The sequence below is a fragment of the Choloepus didactylus genome, chromosome 27 (genome assembly GCF_015220235.1).
Source record: "Choloepus didactylus isolate mChoDid1 chromosome 27, mChoDid1.pri, whole genome shotgun sequence".
NCBI classification, from domain to species: domain Eukaryota; kingdom Metazoa; phylum Chordata; class Mammalia; order Pilosa; family Megalonychidae; genus Choloepus; species Choloepus didactylus.
In genome coordinates this window covers 8,786,755-8,811,642 of record NC_051333.1, presented here as the reverse complement: position 1 = coordinate 8,811,642, position 24,888 = coordinate 8,786,755, and the positions used below count along the sequence as shown (strand labels likewise).

At 52.5% G+C, this 24,888-nt stretch overlaps 1 protein-coding gene across 6 annotated transcripts in view; it reads right to left on the bottom strand.

Annotated features, from left to right (window-relative positions):
* Window positions 1-514: 514 nt before the first annotated feature.
* LIG1 (DNA ligase 1) overlaps window positions 515-24,888 on the bottom strand; it is a 63,262-nt gene continuing 38,888 nt past the window's right edge. For all 6 annotated transcript variants that reach the window (XM_037819493.1, XM_037819494.1, XM_037819495.1 and 3 more), the window contains 17 exons: window positions 19,052-19,224; window positions 16,931-17,097; window positions 16,424-16,500; window positions 15,472-15,563; window positions 15,061-15,160; window positions 14,006-14,091; window positions 13,062-13,177; window positions 12,003-12,098; window positions 9,752-9,862; window positions 9,135-9,206; window positions 6,629-6,773; window positions 6,397-6,479; window positions 4,956-5,108; window positions 2,854-2,907; window positions 2,065-2,208; window positions 868-960; window positions 515-747 (listed from right to left, as the gene is read on the bottom strand). In XM_037819493.1, the coding sequence (XP_037675421.1) occupies window positions 673-747; window positions 868-960; window positions 2,065-2,208; window positions 2,854-2,907; window positions 4,956-5,108; window positions 6,397-6,479; window positions 6,629-6,773; window positions 9,135-9,206; window positions 9,752-9,862; window positions 12,003-12,098; window positions 13,062-13,177; window positions 14,006-14,091; window positions 15,061-15,160; window positions 15,472-15,563; window positions 16,424-16,500; window positions 16,931-17,097; window positions 19,052-19,224 (1,837 nt within the window). In that variant the 3' untranslated portion in view covers window positions 515-672. The remainder of the gene's footprint in view (window positions 748-867; window positions 961-2,064; window positions 2,209-2,853; window positions 2,908-4,955; window positions 5,109-6,396; window positions 6,480-6,628; window positions 6,774-9,134; window positions 9,207-9,751; window positions 9,863-12,002; window positions 12,099-13,061; window positions 13,178-14,005; window positions 14,092-15,060; window positions 15,161-15,471; window positions 15,564-16,423; window positions 16,501-16,930; window positions 17,098-19,051; window positions 19,225-24,888) is intronic.

The window sequence follows — 24,888 nt, the reverse complement described above, 5'->3', positions numbered from 1 at the left end:
GGAGAGCCATGAGGAGAGCGGGTACGGCTACTGCCTGCTCTCATGGCGTTACATCCGGAGAACCGCTGAGGATTCTGAGGTCATGCTTGGGCCTGGCTGGAAATACAACCAAGGCCGCAAGGCCCGGGGGTAGCAGGGTGCGAGCCAGACTGCCTGTCGTCACCTGGGAAATGGGACTCAGGGCAGCAGCCACCGGGGAGGGCTGCTGGGAGGTGTACAGAGAGTTGAGGCCCCTGACATCCAATACAATAGCCACTAGTCACACGTGGCTGTTTAAATTAAAAGTAAGTTAAATATTCAGGCCCCAGACTGCACTGGCCACATTTTAGGGGCTCAACAACCACTGAGCTGGTGGCTCTCGTACTGCACAGTGCAGAGAGAACATTTCCATCACTGCAGAAGGCTCAATGGGACAGTCTGGAGCACACTCATATACACCTTAGAAGTGTGAGCTCTCCTCAGGGCCCAGCACAGACTGACACAGAAGTTAAGTAATTATTTATTGAAAAAAGTGTTCAAATGAATCCCCAACCCCAGTTTAAACCAGACCCCCACACCCCTGTACACACCTGAATCACAAAACCCACACAGACTGCCACAGCAGGTATGCTCAAAGCCAGAGGCAGGCCCCTGGTTCCTCCTCCCTGACCCCAGGCTCCGGGAGAACGGGCCCTAGTCATCTTCCACGTCAGACTCCGAGTCCTGCTGGTTCTGAATCTGACTCTGCATCTCGTACATCACGGCCACCTGCGGGGAGAGGGCAGGGGGCGAGTGAGCAGCTCTCTGCCCACCAGCAGCCACTCCAGGCCAGAGCCCCCATCAGCGGGCCCACCCAGGGGCACCCCGCCCCTCCTCCGAGGGCCTCACCTGGGCACTGGTGGTGGCCTGCTCTGGCTTCTTGTCCTCACGGACGCCAATAAACCGAGGGAAGCGGAGGGAGATCCCCTTCTCGCTCTCCACCTGGGGGTGCAGGGTGACAGAGACGCCTGTGGTCTGGGCTGTGCAGTTCCCTATGCAAAGTCTCCTCCTCCCTCCTTCGCCCCCAGCCTCGGTTCCCTCACCCGCATGGCGTGGAGAAGCAGTGGGCTGTTGTCAGGATTAAGTAAATTAATAAAGCACTCGGAACCAGGCCTGCGCAGAGTGAGCACCTAAGAAACGCCGCTAGGCTAGCTGCCATTGATGCTGTTACTACACCATCATGAGGGCTGCGAGGCAGAACAGCACAGGGTCAAGGGCATGGGCCCTGGAGCTGGACCGAGCAGGTTCAAATCCCAGCTCTCAGCTCTCAGGAGCCACGTGACCTCGGCGCTCTGGGGCTGGTTTCCTCATCTGTGAGATGGGATGCTTGTGTCACCACGATCGAGGAACATGCTCAGTATTAGCGCTCGGCAGGCACCAGCCCCCGTGCTCTTGCATCGGGGACCCCGACTCTCACAGGGCACGGGCAAGGAAAGCACCTCTGCTCCTCTTAAGACAATCAGATCAAAAATATCAGCCCCCCTTAAAAAATGGAAGTACACTGTTAATCAGAAAAGGTCATGCAGCTAGACTTTGAAGAAGTGGAGGAAACCTCAAAGAGTACATTTTATCTAAGATCTACTGTTCCTCTGATGGGGAAAGACAAGAGCTTCCCTGGTGCTGGTGAACTGGGTGAGTGTCTTTCCCAGGTGGACACTGAGCACCTTAGCCTTGGGGAATGAACCACGGGAGAGACATCAGTCCAGGCGTCCACGGAAACGGGAGGGAGGTGTGGAAGTGAAGCGACTGAAAGCAAACTGCAGAGTCCACCCAAACGGCTCAGCAGGAGGAGCACTAAGCTCTTACAAGAACCGTGCTTTCAAAAATGATTTCAGAGCTGAATGGGGGAGATTACGATGTTCAGGGGAGCAATTTCACTGTTTACTTTTTGCTACTGGAAAATTTTTCTTAAAAGAAGAGGTGGTAGACTCCATTACCTGACACCCAAATAAAATGCAAAGCGATTTCGTTTTCTTCATCCCCACCCAGGCAGAGCAGCTGTGTGCGGGCCCCTCCCCACCCTGTGCCCTGCTCCACGTGACTCACCAGGCCCCGGGCGGCAGGGTAGATGGGGGACAGGGTGAGGTCCGCACACCCCACCTCCCACACGGTGCTGGGCTCCAGCCAGTAGTCAGGGGTCACGGCACCACCTGCCCGCACGTAGGAGCGTGGGCTGGGCAGCACCAGGGCCTGCAGCAGGCACAGGAGAGAGGGAAGAGGGGGTGTTGGGTCTCTGAGTTGAGGCCAGTAGCTGGGGTCGGGGAGTGGGCAGAGGGGGAAAATGGGGCTGGGAGAAAGGCAAAGAGATACAGGTAGCCTTTAAAATAAAAAGCTGGAGGGAAGTGAGGGAGAATGGGAAAAGGGGAGAAATGAAAGGCAGTCAGAAAGACCCAGAGAGGGGACAGAGAGAACCAAGGAGGCCAGAGGCCAGTAGGGACTTGCAGACACCAGTGCACAGGACAGACCCACTCCCACACCGCCCGTGCACCTGCCACCGCGCCCTCCTGCTTACTCAGGGCTTTCCCGGCACCTTCTGAGGATGGACTCAGGGACCCCTCAACAGCACCCAAGGCAGCTTTGACGGCCCCTGGGGTGGCCAAGGCACTGAGCTCGGGGAGACAGGGCTCCCTATCCAGGGTCACTGGCTACTAGCCAGCAGCTAGGACTTGACCCGGTTTGGATGCCTCCAAAGCCAGTTCTGTTGCCCACTGCCCACCTGTGCGCACCCCACCGCCCTAAGCCCCAGGACAGATGGAAACCAAGAGCCCCAGCCCGGAGGACAAGCTGTCAGGTGGAGAGATGGCTGCGTGGCTCCTGGCAGCCACTACTGCTCACCTGGAGGCTCTGGGAATACTCCTCCAGCTCTTCGTCGCTGAAGCCCGTTCCAAGCTGTGTGTGGGGGGGGGGGGGGCACGAAAGGTCAGAGATGCAGCCCAGGACCTCTGCCCTGCTCCTGCTGTCTAAGCCCCCGGCATGGACCAGGGGCACCCTACCCTTCTCCCCACCCCACTCCATCTTCCAGATGAGCCAATTCCCACCTACTGGCTCAACCTGTATCCACGGAAACGAGAGGAGGCGCTGAGCATCCAGGCCAGCCCCTTGCTGGACACCGAAACCACCCTCCTGGTCACCTGAATTCTGCCGGCAGGGACAGGCGTCCCATCAACCCGCTTCCACCACCTTTTGTTTTATGGAGAAGCCTCTGTTCCTTCTACCCCACCTCCCTGGCTCAGGAAGACGCTCCCTGGGTCTCCCCATATCCCACCTGCCCAATAACCGACTGCTGTCATCTCCAATCCTAATCCTGCCAGGAGTCTTCCTATGCCTGCCATTATGGGGTGAATATGCTTCCCACCAAGACATGTTCAAGTCCTGAGCAGGTCCTTGGAGGGGAACCATTTGTAAATAGGATACTTGAAGATGTGATCAGTTAAGATCAGGCCAAACTGCAGCAGGGCGGGCCCTAAGGCAAAACGAGCAGGGCCCTTAAATGGAGAGAAAATGTGGACAGAGGCACAAATGGCTGATGTGGAGCTGGGAAGAGACAGCCACGGACGGAGGCGGAGACTAAGGTATGGTCCACTGGCCACCACCAGGCCCCCAGGGCACTGCCCAGACACTGCCTTCAGATCCAGCCTCCAGAACCGTGGCCAATACACTCCTGTGGTTTCAGTCAACAGGGCTGCGGTGTTTTGTTACAGCAGCTCTGGCAAACTAAGACACCTACAAAAATAGTGAAACTAGTACATAATAATATTCAATGCTGGCGATCATGTAGCAAGATGGAATCTTCAAACTATGGAGATGAAATTTCAGCTCAAAAGCCCTATTTGTATTGAAGACCTTATCTACTTTATCACCTTTTGTTTTGGAAATAGCTCTTTAAAAAAAACTATTCCAAATAATGTAAAATGATGATAGAATTTGTGGCCAAAGATACTTGTAAATTATAAAATAATTTCTAGCACTGATTACTTGGGTTAATGTACGTTAAGTGATGACATTATTCATAAGAACAAAAGCTGCAACAACCTAAGCAACAAATACAGGGAACTAGATCAGGAAATTAGGGCACATCCACTTAAAAACACTTGGGCAGACATTAAAAGTCATGTTTACGAAAGTTCTGAACGGCATGTAAAAACACTTTAATGATTATTTTTACCATATTACAGTACCTAAGTGCATATGATGGCACTTAAAATAAAGTAATTATAGGGCAAAAAAGCCAAAAATAAAATTACATGTATAGAAGGATCACAACTTTGTAAAAATATAAATAGAACATTCATCAAACATTACTCGTGGATACCTCTAGGAAGTGAGATTATGGGTAATATTTATTCTATTTCTGTGGGAAAATCTCTGAATTTGTTGTATACAACACTGTGCATTGCTTTAAAAATTTTTTTACAGAAAATAAACACTACATTTCCCAGGCTCCCCTGCAGGTAGGAGACGGCCATGGAGCAAAGTTCTGGCCAATGTGACTTAAGTAGAATTTGTTCCTTGGGCCTTCCTTCTGCAACCTGGAGCACCATGACCATGATGGCTGGAACTCCTGCAGCCACTGTGTGACGATGAGGCCACGAGCACATGGTACAAGTGACTCTGGGGAGAGGAGCCTGGGTCTGATGACATTAGAGCTGCCTGCCCCCTTCAATTAGATGGAAAAAAATAAATCCTTCTCTTACTTAAGCCACTATTATCTGCAGCTGAACTCAATTCCCGACATAGCTTCCTTACACCTTTCTATATAAACCCATTTTTCTAGATTAAGCAAGAGTTGCTTATGGAATCAGAAAAGTAAAAGCTAGAAAAACAATAGTCCTCCACAGGGAGAACATGAAGGCCCTCCCCAGGTTGCCCAACAGTAAGTCCCCCCAGAGTCTAACCTACGTCCCTCCTGCTTCTGCGGCTGGCCCAGCCCCCAGCACCTTGCATATGGCCTGCAGCTCCTCACTCTCCTCGTCATAGGAGGCCAGGAGGAAGCCCCCGTAGCGGCCGGCCCGCTTCCCCCGGCCCAGGTAGGCGCCAACCACCACGAGGTCCAGGGTGTCACCCACGTTGTCCAGGTAGTCCTTCTTCAGCTGGGAGGAGGAGGGGAGGGCGTGAGGGGCCAGCCCTGGAGGCAAGTCACATGTCATGAAGGGGCTGGGGGTGAGGCTGGGGAGAACTTCCAGAAGGAACACTGAGGAGCCTGGACACGGAAAGGGGTTCTAGGCTTAAAGAAGAGCTAACAGGAAAGAGAGACAGAGACTGGCACAGCCGGCAGGACTAAGGTTGAATGGGCAAACCTTACTCCGTTCACTCATTCACTCCTTTGCACGAGAACACTCATCCATTCATTCAGGAAATGTTTATTAAGTGATGACTGTGTGTCAAGCAGGAGCTCAACACTGGGGATACAACAGGGAATATTTCCTAAGAGAGAAAATTTCTTATTCTCACAACTGCTTGTAGTCTGGTAGGGGAGACAGACCACAAACAATCAATACACTGGCAGGGCCAGTCAGCAGAACGGGCCAGCTCAACTCCAAAGCCTACCCTGCTTCAGTCCTCTCGCCCGCCTCCCACCGCTCTCTCTCCACTCGAACCACCATTATCTCTTACCAGACAGCAGACCCCTAACTGCTTCCTCCCACTTCTGCCCAGCAACGAAACACCCAACCACTAGCGACAAGAGAGACATTTACAAAATGACAATCAGACAATGTGACTTCCCTGCTGAAAACCTCCACTGGCTTCCCAAAACTCTTAGAGCAAAATGCAATTTTATTTGACTGTGGCCCCCAAGGTGCTGCGTGATCTGGCAGCCTGGCCTCACCTCACACCCTCGCACCTCACTTGCCCTTGCTCCCTGCTCCAAGCACGTGCTCCTTGAACACATCGAGCTTGCTCCCACCCCAGGGCCCCTGTACTTGCTCTTCCCCCTCTGCCCCAGATCTTCACAAGGTCAAACCCTTCCCATTGTTGGGGTCTTGACCCAAATGTCACCTCTGGGAGGCTTCACCCAATCACCGAACGTACTGCTGGTCCCCCTCTGGTCCCGGAGCTGACCTGCTTTTTCATAGCGCCTACTACTGCCCGACTTCACCCTGCTCCTGGTAGACTTCTTTTGGGTTTGCCTCATCAGTCCTGGAAGACCAGTTCAGGGAGAGCAGGAGCCTCCCCTGGCTTTCCCACCCGGGTATTCACAGGGCTCAGGCTGGGGCTTGGCTTGTACCAAATTCACTAACAAGGACTGCAGGAGGGAGAAGGTCTGAGGCCGGCTGCAATGGGAGGTAGGGCGGCTCTGAAAGGGCTCTTGAACTCAGTCGGGGTGAATGGTGGGGACCTGAAGCTGACTGCCCAGACCCGGGCTCCAGGGGGAGTCACCTTGAGCCAGTTGCGTGACCTCTTGGCAATCTCGTAGGTAGCACTGACATCCAGGGTTTTCACCATCAGCCCCTCGCAGGAGTCTGAGGAGACATGGGAACATGCCCTGGGTGAAGTCCTAGCTCACTGGGACTGGGGCAGGAAGGACTGCACCCCAATCTCCTGGCAGGGAGGGGCAGATGGGCTCTGCCTGGGTCGCAGAAAGGGCCGGGAGAAGTGTGGGTGTCCCCACCTTTCACCGACTGCTCCAGGAACTCGGCGATCTCGTCCATGTCCTTGCTGTCCAGGGAGGTGGCAAAGACGAACTCGCCCTCCGTCTCCACGAAGTTCTCCCGGAGCAGCTGCCGGCGTCGGGAAAGGGGCTCCCGCAGCAAGGACTAAGGGGGGTGGGGTGGGAAGAGGATAAGGCATCACTGGAAATGAACAGAATGAGTCCCACGATGTGGCCTGGGTCAATCAGGAATGTGTAGGCCCCAAGACCCAGTGTGGTTCCTGGAAAGCCTTGGGAGGAGAGAGCCAGGTGAGGTCAGGATTCTGAGAATTTTAAGTGCAAGGCTGGTCATGAGCAAGAGGGACTGGAGGCCATTCAGTCCTGTGACCCTGAGGAGCAGAGAGCAGCAGACGGGTGGGGCCACGGGCTTGAGTTGGAATTAACACTTTGTTAGTCTATTATAATGATGACTATGTAGTTACTTTTTTAACAGTGGTTGAATAAAGGTAAAAAAGGCTCATGACTAGGGGTTAATAAATGTGTTTCTGAGAGGATATTCTTTATGTCAATCCAGGGGTCGGTAAACTTCTTCCGTACAGGCCAGATAGGGCAAAAGGAGTCACAGACTAGACGTAGATAAACAGGTATGGCTGTGTCCCGATAAAACCTCATTTACAGTAACAGGCAGCGGGACGGATTTGGCTTGTGGGCTATACAGTTGGCAGACCCCGGTTTTAAACCCTATCTGCTCAGGAGAAAGCAGTACTCACTTACACCGTAAAATGAACTCACCAGCCTTGTAGAAAGTAACCTCCTTTCTACATTTGACTACATACAAGATAAAAGCTAAAACAAGTTCTAAACAACAAGAAAGACCGTGAACAAAATTTAAAGGCAAACACCAGGTAAGGAATATTTGAAACGCTCAAGATAGACATAGGCACCAGCAGAGCAGGGACCATAAAAAACGTGAGGAGGGGGAAAAAAAAGTAGCACCAGATAGTTGATACTTTGGAAATCATTTGATATCTAATAATTCTCCCCCCTTCACCCCCAATAACCATCATGGGGAAAATACCAGAATTCTATTGCTCTCCCTGCAGTTATTTTACAAGGTTAGATGCCATTTTTAACATGTGTTATAAGGCCGGGTGGGGTGGTTCAAACACCGTACGTGTCGGCATGAGCACCGCTAAGGCTTCACCTGTCCTGGCAAAGGCTCATCAGCCTGACGGAGAAGGGGCTCTTTCAGAGCAGCAAGACAATGAGAACACACCAGACAAGCAAGCAAAGCACCTGAGTGGGTAAGTCACAGGTCAAATCTGAAAGATGCTTCACCACATTAATAGAGAAGTAAAGAGACGCCAGGCGATCATGAGCTCACTGCTCACTTCCAGGCTGTCAAGGACTGACTGTCTGGGAGGATGGGGATGGGTACAGCTGTTACCGAATGCCTCCCACGTGCCAGCCACTCGGCTCCACGCTGACCTGTAGCCCACCTTTGATCCCCACCATAACAGACAGGGCAGGTGCTATTACTTTCTCTGTTACGAATGAGGAAACCAAGGCACAGAAATGTTGGGTCACTTGTCTGTGGCCACACAGCTAGGAAGGGAGAGCCGGGACAGGAAAGGCAGGCAGCCTGGCTCCAACACCCTGGAGCAGGAGATCTCAAACTTTTTGGTATCAGGACCTTGTCACTAAGTATTAAAAATCACTGAGGACTCCAAAGAGCTTTGGTTTATCTGGGTTACATCTCTCATTCTGCCATATTAGAAACTGAAATAGGAATTTAAAACATAATCATCCATTTTAAAATAATGGCATCCATTATATGTTAACCCAAATAACTTGTATTTATGCAATGTATCTGTATCCCACCCCTAACCCCCCCAAAAAAATTAGTGAGAAGAGGGACACTGTCTAACATTTGTGTAAGTTACCTAATGCCTTGCTTCATAGCAGCTGGCTTCTCCTATCTGCTTCCACATTCAGACTGTGCAATGTATTATTCTGGTTGAAGTGAGTAAGGAAAATCTGCCTCACTCAGTTATGGAGTTAGAAAAAAGAGGGCCTTGCAGATTCCCTTGAAAGGGACTCAGGGGCCCTCAGGGGTCCTTGGACCACATTTTTTTTTTTTTAATTGATTTTATTGAGATATATTCACATACCATGCAGTCATACAAAACAAATCGTACATTCGATTGTTCACAGTATCATTACATAGTTGGGCATTCATCACCAAAATCAAACCCTGACACCTTCATTATCACACACACAAAAATAACAAGAATAATAATTAAAGTGAAAAAGAGCAATTAAAGTAAAAAAGAACATCGGGTGCCTTTGTTTGTTTGTTTTTTTCCTTCCCCCATTTTTCTACTCATCCATCCATAAACTAGAGTGTTGGAACACACTTTGAGAGCCATCAGCCAAGGGTGGCCTCCCAGCTCACCCCGAATGGCTGGCTCCAAAGTTCACCCCATCCATCCCTCAGCCTCCCACTGAACACCAACCCGGAACTCACCTCTCCGTTGAGGTAGATGAGGTCGAAGGCGTACAAACACACCTGTACCTGGATCTCTGATGCGTCCACTTCCTGGGTTGGGGCAGAATGGAGATAAGAGTGGGGGAAGGTGGGAGGGGCCCTGTGACTGGGTCCCCCACTGCAGGGAGCAGACACCGCAGTCACCTACCCCTCACGCCTCCCCCCAGAGAACAACCACACATCAGTGAGGGCGGCCAAGCTGCCAGCCCCAGAGCTGGATCGTGGCAGCTCTCAGTGGCTAAACCTGACACTCCCCTTTGCCAAATATTTGCTTTCCCAGCCTCCCTTGCAGCTACTGGCAGTCATATGACACATTTCTGGCCAAGGAGACGTAAAGGGGAAGTCTGCTGGGATGCAGGTTGCAGGGGCTCCTTTCACAGTAGAAAGACAGACCTGCAAGTAAAGGACCCCTTTCCCCACTTCCTACTTGGGATGCTGAGGTGAGAATGTGCTGACTGGAGCTGTGGCAGCAAAAAGCTGAGAGAACTGCCTCCCGACGGGTGCTCAGCCCTTCTGGGGACTGGGCGGGGCCCAGCCAAGCTGGAAGAAAGGCTGATGGAATGTGGGGTCGTGGCGGATGGAGGGGCTGAGGGTACCTTGCGCTTGCGGGTGGTGAGCACTTGGAACGGCTGGATCTGCTTCTTTTCTTGGTCCCAAGCAACAGCTTCAGTGTCCAGGATGAAGGATGTAACTGAAGGGATCTTTATCTGAAAGGTGAAGGGACACCCAGGGCTGGTATCAGGTGGGGAAGGAGACTAAGAGACAGACATGGGGAAACACATTTCCCTTTTCCTTTCCCAGCTCTCGAGATCCCTGACTCCCTGACGCCAACCTCAAAGGGAAACATAATGAACACAAATTGTCTTATTCCCCACTAAGAGGGGAAAAAACTAACTTTTCTGAGGACCTACTACTTAGTCCCATAAGCTGGAAACTCAGGAATCTTTGTCGTCTCCCTGCTCCTCTCTCCCCACATTCAATTCCCCAGTGAACTTGTTGATTTTACCTTCAAAACCTTCCTCTACACCACCCACTTCTCGCCACCTCACCACACCCAGCCCAGCCTGAGCCACATCATCCCATTGGTCCCCCGTCCGCATGGACTCCTCCAATTTGCCCTCCTCACAGCACCCAGGGATCCTATCCAACCACCATCTGGTCATGGTGCATCCCTGCTACGATCCATTCCATGGTCCCCCAAAACAAGAGATGGCCCTGTTCCTCCCTCATCTCCTCCAGGCCCCTCGGCCTCACTCTCTGAACTCAGCACACTAGCCCCTCAGCCTTGAGCCTTTGCACATGCTTGTCCCCATGGGAAACGCCTTTCCCTGTCCTTCTCCTTCACTGTCCTTTCCCCACCCTGGGAGGCCTTCACTACAGGAGTGCCGTGTTCTGCTCCGGGGGGCTCCAATCCCACTGTATCCTGGAGCTACACGCCATGACAGCCCTGCTCCCCAACACCAAGTCTCTGCCAAGTCCTGCTTCTTCTACAGGCTCAGAGAATGCTGGTCCTTTTCTTCAGAGCCTCATCTCAGCATATGCAGGATTCTCTGATGGTGGTCTGCCCGCCTTACTGGGCCTGGGGCTGGGGGTGGCAGAAACCGTGTCTGCCTGGGCCACACCACAGCCCCCAGCACAGGAGCCCAGAACAGACACCCAGTGAACATTTGTTGAGTGAATAAATGAATGAAGAATGAGTGTGAAAGAGGCCAGACACAAAAGACCACATACTGCATAATGCCACTTAGATGAAGCTCTAGAATACGCAAAACTAACCTGTAGTGACGGAAAGCAGAGGAGTGGGTGCCTCTGGAGGTGGAGGGTGGGGGCAGGGGAGAGGAACTTGTCTGGAGAGGGGCATGAGGAAACTTTTTAAGGTGACGGAAATAAGGAAATGCTCTATCTTATTTGGGGTATTGGTTACATACACATACAAATTTATCAGTACTCATCAAATTATATACTGTACACTTACACTTAGAACATTTTATGTAAGCTACATCTTAATACAATTGATTAGTGAAAAAAATAGCACGTGGCTCTTAACAGGAGTTCTACTGAGGCCCACGCGCCCCCAGACTATAACTCTCGCCATCACTCTCGGAAAGCTCTGCTCCCTGAGGTTCTATGAAAGAAACAGTTTCCTCATTCCTTAGGGCCAGGCAGAGAAGGGCTCTGTGGTGGAAAATTGCCCCAAGATACCCCACTCACTGCCCCTCCATGGGTCCAGGGAAACCCCCAGCTCCCTGCCCTGTTATGGCTCTTGGGCTCACACTTCTGGGAGACTCAGGGCAGATTTGCAGGCTGGCTCCCTCAACACACGGCCCCCTGGGAGAGGCTGGAATGCTGGAGTGTTTCTCCTGGCCTCTGCTGCACTGGGTAGCCATGGGACCCAGTGCTAGACAATGAATCCAAGCTGGAGTCTGCTGGGGTGATGGGAGGCATCTGGGAGAGCGTTAGCTCTCCTCATGGGCGTCCCAGAAGCTGGAACCCCTGCTCCCTCTTCTTGTCTGGAAGTGTGCTGCTATCCTGGGACAGTAAGGGGACAAGCACTGCAAATGGAAGCCAATCAGTCCAGGATGGGAGAAGACAGACAGACATGAACTGGGCCCAGGAGGACATCACTGCACATCAGTGCCAGCTTGGACTGCACACCTCCAGGTTTCTTTGATAATAGCTAACTTTTGCTTAGGCCACTGAGAGTCAGGTATTCTGTCATTTGCAACCAAGTACATTCTGATCTCTTTCCGATACATCCCTCACTGAGCTGAGCTGGCCTGAATGGACCTCAGCTGTTTGCAACTGTTAACAGGAGCCCATGCCAGATTGAAAGGGGCAGACACCCACCTTGGGGATGCGGCTGATGATGTCAGGGTACTTTCCGGTATTGTCTTCCTGATTTCTGCTGAAGATCTTCACCTCCCCACTTTCCAGAACATGGATCTGCAACAGTGGAGGAAGGGAAAGGAAATCAGAGAGTTCACCCCAATGGCCCCCACTCTCTCCTCTTGCCCCACCCTCACTGGCAGAAGGTTCCAGAGGTTCTGGAGAATGGTGCAGAGCCCTGAGCAAATCATCCCCTCAGTTCAAATGCCCACCCCCTCCATTTGTGGAAACACCCTCCACTTCTGTCTCCATCACTCCCAATCCCTACTTTCCTTCCTCTTGTAAGCACCTATCTGCTGTATGCAGACACTGATTTGTAAAATGTTATTATTATACCACAGTAGCACTCTAGTTTTCATTGTTACTCTATTTACTTTTTACAGTTTGGTCACAACTCTTCAGCAGAGCTACATATATGCCATTTTACATGTAGTTTTTATCTCAAAGAGTAACTTTTTAAAATTATTGCCATTGTTCCAAATCATTTTGTTTCTTTTTCTCTCTCACTATATTTTTAAGAGCCACCTCTGACACTTAGGTATCCGTCAAATCCTCTGCTCCCAGCTGCGGCAAAGCCCCGCGGTGTGTACCCCTCACACTCTGCTTACCCAGTCCCCTTAGCAAGGTGGCCCCAGCTCCCCACCGGGACAAAGGAGCTGAGAAGGCCTGTGGCCTGGGTCCCAGGGCATGCTTCCCTAACTGCCCTGAGGGTTACCCAGGGGCTCCCCAAACAGCTGTCCAACAAAGCACCGCCACCAACAGAGCACAAGTGGAGCCAATACTTCTTGAGCTCCAAGGAAGCTGTGGATCAGGAATTTTGATGATTTGTTCTCAGGTAAGCCAGTGAGGCGGTTGTCATCACACCCACTGCACAGAGGTGGAAACCAATGCCCAGAGAGACGTGCTGGGCCAAACGGGCAGCATGAGACAGAGCCATCCTTGTGCCTGGCCTCACAGACCTCCATGCACCTGCTCTTTGGCCCTTTCCTTTCTGCTGTCAGGATGAATTCTGCCCTGTACCTGTGCCCTCTGCCCGTCGTATTTGTACTCGCAGGTGAAAGCCGCCTCCTCAAAGCGTTTCAGGACCTCGCTGACGCCCCGGGTAGGATGGGCCAACATTGGCTTCAGGGGAACCCCTGGGAGGACAGCAGAGAGCAAATTAGGGTGGCAAAGGGAAGGCAATAAATGAGAGCAAGGGAGCATGGTGGAGACTGATAACTGCGCCCCAGGGCTCATTCTTTTCTTTGCCCCTGAGTGAGAGCGCACCCCCTCCTCCGTTGAAGAAGGGGCACCTGGTCGCCCAGCCTGGGACTCCATTTCCCATCCTCCCTTGAGCTAGGGAAGGCCATGTGATCAGATGCACACAGAAGGGACACGTGTGATCTTGGTCACTTCCTTACAAGGAATCTGGTTGCCTCCTCTTCTCTCTGTCCCTCTTTCCACAATCCAGAACAGATGTGAACCACCTCTGATCCAACACGTTAGGGTGACAAACTTGGGGATGGCAAAGTGATGTGCAGAAGAAACCTGGGTCCCTGGTGACTCTCAGAGCAAAGCTACCTACCTTCCCTGGCCCTTCTGCCTTGCTCCGGACTTTTCTGAGAGACAGAAATCCTACCTTGCCTGGCACACTGCCTTCTGAGGGATCTTTGTTTATAGTAGCATCGCTTACACCCTATCTAACACAGAAGGAGAACCTCCAAGGAGAAGGAGAATGGGTTTTTAGCACCAGGAAAGAGGATTCAATTTCACTGGGGAAAGAAGATTCTGCAGGTCCTTAAAGGGGGGCCTGATAGCTGGTTCCCTTGCAACTGCCCCGGAGAGCAGAAGCCAAGGCCAGGAAGGAGTGGAGGCAAAGGGCCTGGGGCTTGCAGGAGGTGGCACTTCGGCTCCTGAAGCAGAGAGCTGGCTGTCCGGAGAGCAGGGCTGCAGTCACTCAGGAGGGGCCTGCAGAGGGGCTGTACCTGGGCTCAGCCTGCAGTGCTTGGGGAGATGTTCCAGGCCATGCTCCAGCAACACAGGGACGATCCGGTCCAGGTCAGGCACCTCGCTAGGGCGGAGGGCAACAACAAGGTAGGAACTCTGCTCTCTGGCTGGGAGCAACGCGTGCCCAGAAGCCTGGGCTCCCCAAGGCTCTGCCCATCTCTGCCACCTCATTCCTGATTCTGGTGCTTCTGCCTGTCCCTGACTCTTCCACTGACCTGTCCCTGGCTGCCTCTGGTGTAGTCACTGAACCCCTCTGAGGCTGTCCCCCTTAGTTTGAGTCTGCCATCATCCCTTACCTGTCACCATTAGACTGGTGGTGTTCTACCTAGATGCAACATGGTAGAAGCATTCAAGAACGTCTACAGAAAGATTTTTTCAAGGCCAGGCTCCACCTCCAAAGATTCTGATTTAATTGGCCTGGGGTGGGGCTGGGATCAGTATGTCTGGATTCCCAACGTGCAGGTGGAGTTGAGACCACTGTCCTGGACAGAAACTCTGAGGCTAGCTCACCACTGTCTGCCCAGTGCCGAGAACAGCAGCGAGCAACATCCGTGGAGCTGCTTGTCGGCCTCCTGACTCTGCCACCACCTCCGGGCTGTCTCCATCTCACTGTCACCGCCCTCTTCTGCCTCTGGCCTATGTCCCTGCACGTGGCGCCTTCTGGCACCCTCACCATCACCTCGTGGGTTGCCTCTCTGTGGCTGTCATGACCCAGCTCTGCAACAGTCACCACCTCTCCCTGGGTCGCTCACGGCCTTTTCATGTGCCAGCACCTCTCTGTGACTCTGCACTCACCAGCTGCCAGGGTCCTTCTCTGCTTCTCCCCAACCTGCATGACTGATGCTTCACGGACTGCCCGCTTCCCAATCTCTGCCCCCAGCCTCATGCCTATCAGCAACCTTGTCTGCCTCCCTCCCTCTCTTCCCCTGCCCCTCCTGCTCCTGCTCACAGCCCCCCATGCGCCTCCCTTCACTGTCCCCTTTGCCCTCCCCTTTGCCCTCCACCCACTGCTCCTAGGTCTCACCAGACTCACCAGAAGGTCTGCTTCAGGATCATGCCTTGCTCCTCCAGCCACGTTTTCCTGGCCTCTGCTGTCCTGCCCTTCCCAGCATCCACCACAGTCGGGGGGAATTCTAAGAAAAGACCCACCAGAGTGTTGAGATGAGCCCAATCCCCTCCTTGGCTACCCCAGGTCCAGAGGGGATGGCCTGTTGTACATAAAGGAATGTAAATGAGACTGCAAAGGATGCTTCCCATGAGAAGGGGAGGACAGAGGCTTCAGGGGAAAGGAGGGCCTGGAGTGGCCACAGGAGGGAGGAACCACCTGGGGGAAAGGAGGTGGGCGGAGGAAGGTGGTCAGGCAGGGGGAGGAAGTCAGGCGGGAGGCAGGCTGGGCTTCTCGAAAGGCGAGAGGTGGGCATGGAGACTGGCCAGAGGAGCTCACCTTGGCTTGGGGGTGTGAGGCTCACGGCCTGGGCAAGGGCGGCCAGGACCGACCGCTCTGCCAGCCCGAGGCGCAGCCGTCCACTCAAGGACCTGGGGAAGAGGAGAGGAAGGGGCTTTGCTGACATGTCTCAAATCTTGTCCCCTACATCTTCTCCTCCCTCCTTGAGTCCCCCCACCTCAGTACTTTGTAGACCCCCTTCCCAAAAACCACAACAATCTTCAGAGGTGGAAGGGACCCAAGAGATCACACAGATGAGGGATGAGGAAACCAAAGCCGGCCAGTAACGGTCCTGACCACTGGCCTTCACTGGGAGCAGAACTCGGGGCCCTGAAACTGTTTTCACTGCTCCTTTCGGCTGCTCTTGGCGAGGGCAGGGTGACTCGGGAGCAAAGCGGGGCCTGGAACAGGAAGGCCGCCCAGGGATGCCGGGGGGTGGTGGTCAGGAGCCTGCCTCTGGCACTGGCCCTGGCCCAAGCCAGTGACCTTAGGCAAGTCGCTCCCTCTCTCTGTGCCTCCATTTCCCCCTCTATAAATTGGGGGTGAGAACAGGGCCTGCCTCACAGACTCACTGGCAGGAACTGATGGGATACGCACTCGTCACAGGGTGGGGCACCCAGGCAATGCTCGGTGGATGTGAGCTGTTAATGGTTTGTTTTCACTACCATGGCCAATGCTCGCCTGAGTGCAGGCTGACCTGGCTCCCGGGCCACGGCAGGCCTCACCAGTCACAGCACCCTTGACCTGGTAGCCCGAGGCTCCCTCCAAGCAGCAGTGCCAAGGGAGAGGAGCCGGCCTAGGAGAAGAAACCTAGACTCCCCCACCTCCCAGGCCTGGGCCCCTTGCTCGTGCTCTCCCCATCCATGGGCAGCTGGGTATCGGCAGGTGACTCCAGCTGCCAGCCCTCCCTACTCCCAACCCTGTGTTTGCAGCCTCCGGCCCACACACTCACCTGGCGATGAACCGGGCTTCCGAGTGGCGGCAGGCAACAAAGAGGCCTTTGACGATGTCCATCTTCTTGGTGGTGGACTGCAAGAGGTGGGGGAAGAGCAGCCAGTGGCAGGCGGGCAAGGGAAATGGCACTTCCTCCTGTCAGCCAAGGCCCTGGGGAGCTGCCCCTCCTCCTGGGGAACACCCACCCCACCTCCCAACACCCCTAGCCCCTTGCACTCGGAGCAGTGAACAAGGGCTAGCTCTTCTGGCCTCCCTCCCTCCCTCTGTTCAGCAAATACAGATTGAGTCCAGCCACATGGCAGACCCTGCAGGAGTCAACAGAATCTTGGGGGGGATCTCCCCAGTCTTGAGAGCAGGAAGAAGGAAAGGGCACTCTGCATCCCAGGCGCAATGGAGACCCAGCCCCAAATGGTTGAATGAGAAGCCTTCTCACTGCATGTGTGGCTTTTCGTCCCCCGGAGAGGAAGAGCACAGGGTTGGGGGAGGGGGCACCCTGCCCACTCACGGCACTGCCAGCGAGCCGGGCGATGTCTCGGAACTTGGTGAAGACCCCAGAGGCCGTGAGGGGGGGCGGGGGCAGCATGATTCTCTGAGTGCTGCGGCTGTTCTCGGCCACCAGCCCCACATCACCCTTCTCAGCTACCTCGGCCCGGACAGAATCCAGCTGCCGACCTTGGGGGGAGAGAGCAGAGTGGGGGTAGGCAGGGCGAGGGGGGCACCCCGTTCTCTGGCGGCAGGTGCTCCCGGCATGTCCCCGCACCCCCAATGCTAATGCTCATCCAGCAGCTGAAACAGCCTCCCGTGGGGTCAGGGGCCACCGGGCGGGCACAGGGAGAGTGGAGGCACCCTCTGCCCTTCCCTGCACTGGGCACTAACACCCAGGCAGTGACCAACTGGCCCTTTGCTTGTTTTTTTGGTTATTGTATCTTTCTGAAATCATCAATTTAAACAGATTGGATGTGTTTGGCCTTACTTATTCACCAGTGCTGGGTCCTGAGGCCCTCCCCAGCTGTAAGAGCAGGAGGCTGGAGGATGGAGCATCGAATCACCATGATGGCCTCAACCAGTGGTTCCCAACCTCTCAGAACCTACATACCATTTTCATGACAGATAATTCTCTGCTACCCTTTGCCTATTCTGAAATGAAATTCATAGATAATATAACTTACCGACAGATAATTTCAATATTATGCCCTAAATGTAATACATAAGAAATAAAAGGGAAACAATCCATAATAAAACACGTGCATTTCCATCTAGCGAGGCACAGCTGCTGCACTAGAAGGCACTAGGAGACCTAACGAGATGGTCAGAGCCTTGCACCTAGAACAGACCACCATGATGGTGACAACTGCAAACGTGAACGTTCACGGTCCTGTGTGACACTGGCAGTTTGTGTTGTCAGTGGTGAGGTGACAGGCAGCCGCCAGGGGACCACGAGGGGACCTGCATGGGCCTAGCAGCCAAACCAGCTGCCAACATCTCAACTTCTTACTGTGTGAGAAAAACAAGTCCTTCTTTGCTTAAGCCAGTGCAGGTGGATTTCTGTAACTTTCAGCTGAAAGAATTCCTGATGGCTACAGGTCCCACTGGGTCTGGGATAATGTGAGAGCTTAATAAATGGACCTCAAATGAACCAGAGAACTGCCTCACCTCCTTGGGCTCCCATGAGTCTATAGCCCTTTTCTATCCCCCAGTCAACACTTCTCAGTCCCTTCATCTTCTCATGACTCTTGAAAATCCCTGCTTCCTTAAAAGGTGGTGTTCCCCATGGTTTGACTCTAAAAGTCCCTGATATTCACCCTGAATGCCCACCGTCCTGGACTAAAGAGAACTTGCCCAGGTTTCCATCACCCCTCCTAAACTGCAGACTCCCAAATCCTGGCCTCTGACCTAGACCCAGAGAACATCAGACCCGTCCTCTCCCCACTCCTTGGACGGCCTTGGGGGCCCAGGGACACACCTCGCTCACGCCTGGTGCTGAGATGGTTTCTAATGTCCCCTGAGCTTGGCTGCTCTTCCCCTTGGTGATGGTTCTGCATCCACCCAGTCACAAAAGATCCCCAAGCACTGTCCTCTCCTCCCTCCCCAAGCCCATTCGGCTCCCTGCCTCTCTCCATGCCACCCCCTCCCTGCTGCTCCCTATGGCCCCGGCCAGCTCCTCTTCCTCCTGGATCCTGCAGCCACGGCAGAGCTGTCCCACGCCTCACCTGCTTCCCAGCCCTGGGCAGGCAGCCCCTGACCACACCTCCTGCCTATTCCCCAAGCACCAGTGCACCAGCCAGCCCCTCACTCCCATCCTTCCTGCATCTCCAATGTCCTTGTGCACCCCTTCGGCCCTCCAGGTTCTGCCAGCCAAGGTCCTTTAGGAACCTCTGCAACCTCCCTCAACCCCTCCCCCAATCCTGTGGTATTTGCCTGCTGACCCTTTCCCCACCCCCTCCTCTGTGCACATGGCCCTGGCCCCAACCCAGCCCAACCTCTCGCCCAACCAGTGCCACCTACCCCTTGCCTCACCTCCCCCATTCTCTACCTTGCCCTCCCCCTCAACCCTCAGCACTCCGACCTCCCCCTTCTCCCTCTAAGCTCCTCTCCTTTGGTCCCTCCACCACAGCCCCTTTCTCACCTGTGACCTGGGCCACGGCCTTGAGAAGGACGCCGTCACCAATGCCAAGCTCCAGGCCCTCCTGGGGCGGCCCAAGGCGGTTGAAGCTGAGGTAGAGGATGGGGAGGAGGTCTGCGGGGGACAGGGCCACCACGGAGCGCAGCAGGTTGCTCAGTGTCTCCACCATCCGGAGCCTGGAGGGAGGGGACCGGGCGTGACGACCTGGCTCTTTGGGGTCAGGGTGGGGGAGGATAACAGGAACTGGGGAAAAGTGAGGAGGAAGAGCTCGAGTCGAGGCCCTGGGGCCACTGGCACAACCGCACGCTGCTGCTGGGAGAGGGACTCAGGGCCAAATCCCAGAGAGGAATGAGGTGGAACAACGGTGAGGAGGGCAACCACCATGCACGGAGAAAGGGCACTAGCCTTGGCACTGGGAGCGTTTCCTCCGTGCCAGGCACTGGTTTGAAGCACTTTGCCCTTTAACTCCTGATCCTCACAGCCCCAACAAGGTAGATACTATTGTCATTCACATTTGACAGATGAAGCCACTGAGGCACAGGAAGATTATGCATCTTGCCCAAGGGCACACAGCTAGAAGTACCAAGCTGAGACTCAAACCAAGGCCAAAGGCTTGAGGACCCTGCTCCCAGCCAGTAAGCTTTGCTGCCTCTAGAAAAAACGAAATGTTTCTAACCGTGTCACAGAAACTGTGAAAACACCTAGGTTTGCTGCTGGCAAATTCAGAGAGCCTAACTGAAAAGAGAGCTGTGACCTTCTTACGGAAGAATTCCAAGTAACAAACGTAGGCCCACAGCCTGTCAGTAACTGCTGCAGAGGGAGCCTCCACAGGATGCTGGAGTGGGGTGAATAGTGTCCCCCAAAAGTTCACGGACCCCAGAACCTCAGAATGTGACCTTATTTGGAAACAGTCTTTGCAGATAGATGTGATTAAGGTAAACTTGAGATGAGATGGTACTGGATCAGTGTGGGTCCTAAACCCACTGAGAGTGTCCTCAGAAGAGACAGAAAAGGACTGGAAGGAGGTGATGAAGACAGGAGTGGAGGGTGGAGTAACGCACCCACAGGCCACATACACCAGGTCCTCCCGCCAGCACCAGGAGCTGAGAGAGCCCTAAGGTGGGATTTCTCTCCGAGCCTCTAGAAGGAATCAACCCTGCTGACATGCTAATTTCTGACTTCTGGTCTCCTGAACTGGGAGAGAGAAATTTCTGTTGCTTTAAGCCACCCAGTTTGTGGTAATTCATTACACCAACCCTAGAAATATAATGTGGGTGCCAAATTAGGGGGCAAAAGTTTGAGGACAAATAGGATTTTTGCAGAGCATCAAAGTAACTTCCCACAAGATACTTATTAATGACAAAGGGAACGAGAGCAACATGCCTGGGATGACCCCGCAGCCCTGGGACCAGGAACAAGATGCTGGGGCATCGGGCACCCCGACAGGGTGCCCTGAGGAAGCATTGCTTCTGGGGTCTTCTTCACAAAAGAATCTGGTCCTGAGGACCCATCAGACAAGCCCAGACTGAGAGAGTCGAAAAGACCACCAGACCCTGCTGAAGTGTCAGGTCATGAGGGCCAAAGGAAGACTGAGGGACTGTCGGAGACTGAGGGAGGCCAAGGAGACAGACAGCTAATGCAGGGGGGGGACACGGATGGGCCCTGGGCCAGAGAAGAGGAAGATGTGGGAAAAGGGCCACATGAAAATAGAGTCTGCAGATGACTTCGCAGAATTCTATCAGTGTTAATGTCCTGGATTTGAGAACTGTGCTATAATGTAAGCTGGTGATGGATATATGGGAACTCTCTGTACTGTACTGTTTGGGTAACTTTCTCTAAGTCTAAAATAATTTCAAAAAGTTAAAAAAAAAAAAAGCCACAACAAAATCTGCAATTATGGATTATGGAGTTATAATAGTCAAATACAGGAGAAACTTCATCTCACAGTCCCCACCGCCATTGTGAGACGTATAATCCCTCTTTGACTCACGACAAAAGTGAGGCTCAGAGAGGTCACCCACCTGCCCATGGCACACAGCCAAGAAGGAGAGAGCTGGGCCCTCACTCCCACCTGTCTGCCCCCCTGGCAGGGCTCTGGACGACACGGCCTCCCTCTGCTGCTCCCACAGGCTGAGCCTGAGCCCCTCAGCCTGGCCTTCAAAGCCCTCCCCAGGCCCTCCAGAACCTGCAAGTCCACAGCGGGGTGGGGGCGGTTTACGCCCCAGGGGCCGCTACTCACACGTTTGTGAAGAGACACAGGTATAAGAACAAAGCACTGGGCAAAAGCCTAAATGCTCCACCAATGTCAGGGAATTAAAAAATGAAATGCAATAAATGAAAATGAAGGAATACTATAGAGACGATAAAAAGAGCTAGGATATAAATAAGCAGATAAAACGAGCTAGCAGATAAAACTCAACATGGAAGGATCTGGAAACAGTGGTGATAGTAGTCAATAGGAAGCAGAAAGAGGGGTGTGTTCCATAGAATAATTTTACTTACACTAAATTCAGAGGTGAATGCCAGAGTGGGAAGGACAGGGAGGGGCCAGGCAGTGAACCCGGTAAGGAGCACGGTTGGGGCCGCCCTGCGCATGGGGGGCCAGCCCCGAGCCTCACTGGTCACTGGGAACGCAGGCTCTGCAGGAGAACGCACTGCCATGCTATGGGGAGTTCTTGCCATAACCAAAACCGGATTTCCTTTCACCAGCACTGAGAAATGTTGGCAAGACTGACGTCACCTTTGGTTACTGAGGGTAGATTAGAGGTGACCACACACTGTCTGCAGTTCCTGCCTTCAGGAGGTGGGGCCTGTTCTCTACCCCATGAATCTGGGCTCACCTTTGGGTCTTGCTTTGACCCACAGAACAAGGCAGGAATGGCATCATGGGACTTCTGAGCCTGGGCCTCAAGAAGACCTCATAGTTCCTTTTGCCCTGTTATAACCCACCCATCATGGGAAGCAGCAGTGAGTGAGGCCCTCCCAGACCAGACCATTGGCCCCGCGATGGCTGCAGCCACATCAGGGACCCCAGGCAACATCTGCAGGACCACCCAGCTGAGCCCAGCCTGAGCTGCTGACCAGAACAATGCAAGCAAAGAAACAAAAACAAAACCAAGTCCCCCCTGGCCTGGCCCATTTGCCTCTTATGCTCCAGCGACACCCAGCAGGTCACAATCCCCACCGCTCACCCCACATCACACATATTGGTTCTCGCCCTGGACCGCTGCCCAGGCTGTGCCCTCCACCAGGACTGCCACTCCCCCAGCTCCTCACCTGACTGTCAAGGTCACTAGGGAGCTCCAGGTTGCTAACTTGAATGGTCCTTGGTACCCACCACACTTGGTCTCTTGGCAGCGATTGTCTTCGTTTAGCTTTTAGGACCCCACATTAGCCTGGTTTCCCTCCTACCTCACTTCCTATTCCTTCTTAGACTCCTTTCTTGATTCCTTCTTGCGCCCTAGACCTCTTAAAATGAGTGCCTCGAGGCTCAGTTCTCTGACCTCTTCTCAAGCTTCGCTCGCTCCTTAGACCTCTCATGCAGCCTCAAAGGCTGACCACAACTGACATGCTGCTGATTCCTAATTCCATCTCCACCGCAGTCTTCAACTCCAGGCTCTTAAATCCAACTGACCAATAAATATTCAACACCATTCTGGAACATCTAATGGCATGGGACATCAGATTTAACAGGCCCAAAACTCAGTTCCTGATCTCCCTCCTACCTCTGCTCCTCCTGCATCTTCCCCAACCCAGTAGATGGTAACTCCTTCCTTCCAAGGGCCTACCCAAAAGCCTTGGGGTCAACTTCCTTTCTCTTTCTTCCCACATCCAATCTACCAGTAATTGCTGGGAGCTCTGCCATCAAAACAATCCTGAATCCAGCCCCTTCTCTCAAAGCAAAATAAACCAATACAGCATTCTTAAAATATCTTCCCACAAAGTGTCTGTCTTTTCTGGAATGCTTGTCAAATCAGTGGCTCCAGTGTTTTCCACATTAACATTGTCCTCGGTGCCATCAAAGCATTGGTGACAGCATTTCTCAAAAGAGTGTTCCCCTAGGGTCTGCAGCAGGCAGACTCTAGAGAGTCCCCAGGACCCCACCTCCTGGTGTTCACGCCCTTGGGTAATCCCTGTCCCTTCAGTGTGGGCAGCGTCTATGACTTTGATTCTAACCAAATGAATGTGGCAAAGGTGATGGAATGCCACTCCCATAATTACGTTACTTTACGTAAGACTCCATCTTGCCACCCAACTGGTACTAGATTCCCCCTCTCCATTGCTGGTTTTCAAGAAGCAAGCTTGAGGTGCATCCTACAGCCACAAGGGAAGGGATTCTGCTAATAACCGAGGGAACCTGGGCCTCAGCTGACACCCAGTCCTAGCCTTGTGCTGCGAGATGGCGAAACCGGCAGTCTTGGTGCACGTACCCCAGCTCCATCAACTTAAACAATCGTGCTTTCTCAGGTACATGAGGAGTTAGCTGTTCCTTTTTGCTTTCTTTCCTCTAGCAAACAACATCCACTTCATTCACATAAAACTCATGCCCATGTACAACTATGTAATGGTACTGTAAACAATCGAAAGTACGATTTGTTTTGCATGACTCCATGGTATGTGAATATATCTCAATAAAATGAAGATTAAAAAAAAAAAAGCAGATTGGAGCTGGCAGAAGAAAGAATAAATGAACTTGAAAAAAACAAGTGAAATCACTCAGTCTGAAGAGCAGAAAGAAAAAAAAATGAAGAAAACTGAACAGAGTCTGAGGAACTTGTGGGACACCATCAAGTGTACCAATACATGCATTGTGGGACTTCCAGAAGAAAAAAGGCACAGAGGGAATATTCAAAGAAATAATGGCCATAAATATCCCAAATTTAACAAAAGACATCAATATATACTTCCAAGACACTCAATAAACTCTAAAGAGGATAAACCCAAATAGATCCATGCCACAGCATATTGTAGTTAAACTGCTGAATGCCAAAGATAAAGAGAATTCTGAAAGCTGCAAGAAAGAAGCAACATGTCACGTACAATGGAGCCTCATTAAGATTAAATGCCAGTTTCTCACTGGAAACCATGGAGAGGCAAGAAGGCAGTAGGATGACATATTTAAAGTGCTGAAAACACAAACTGCACCAAGAATTCTATATCCTATATCCAGCAAAACCATCTTTTAAAAAAGAGACATTCCCAGATAAACGAAAGCTTGAGTGAGTTCATTACCACTAGACTGTCACTGGAAGAGAGGCTATAGGGTTCTGCATGTTGGAAAGAAAGGCCAATAGACACATGAAGATACATAGATCTCCAATAAGTATAACGACAGAGGTAAATATTTTAAATGACAGTACTTGGGTATTTTCAGTTTTGTAACTCCACTTTTTACTTCCTACATATCTAAAAGGCAAATGCATAAAATGTAATGATAAAAAAAAAAAAAAAAAAAAAACTCATGCCCACACTTCTCTTTTTCCAGACTCTTCTGCAAAGGCAACAACTTTTCCTTTCAATGCCAACTCATGGAACAGTCTTTTGGAAGGATTTTAAAATGTAAATGGCAATTAAAATTAATACATGGGATACCAAAGGGGTGCATGACTCCACCGAAGGGGGGGTGCTGTGAACAGCTATTAACACACTCGTGTGTGCGCGGGTATGACCACAATCTCCAGGCCACCAGCTGTCCCAGATGCACCAGATTTCAGGGACGTTAAACTATGAAAACTGCACAACATATAATCAATGAAGCATGGGCTAATGTAAGTCTTTTTTTTAATCAGGGAGGCACTAGATGGTTAACACAGGCCCTAGATTTGAATCCCAACACTAAG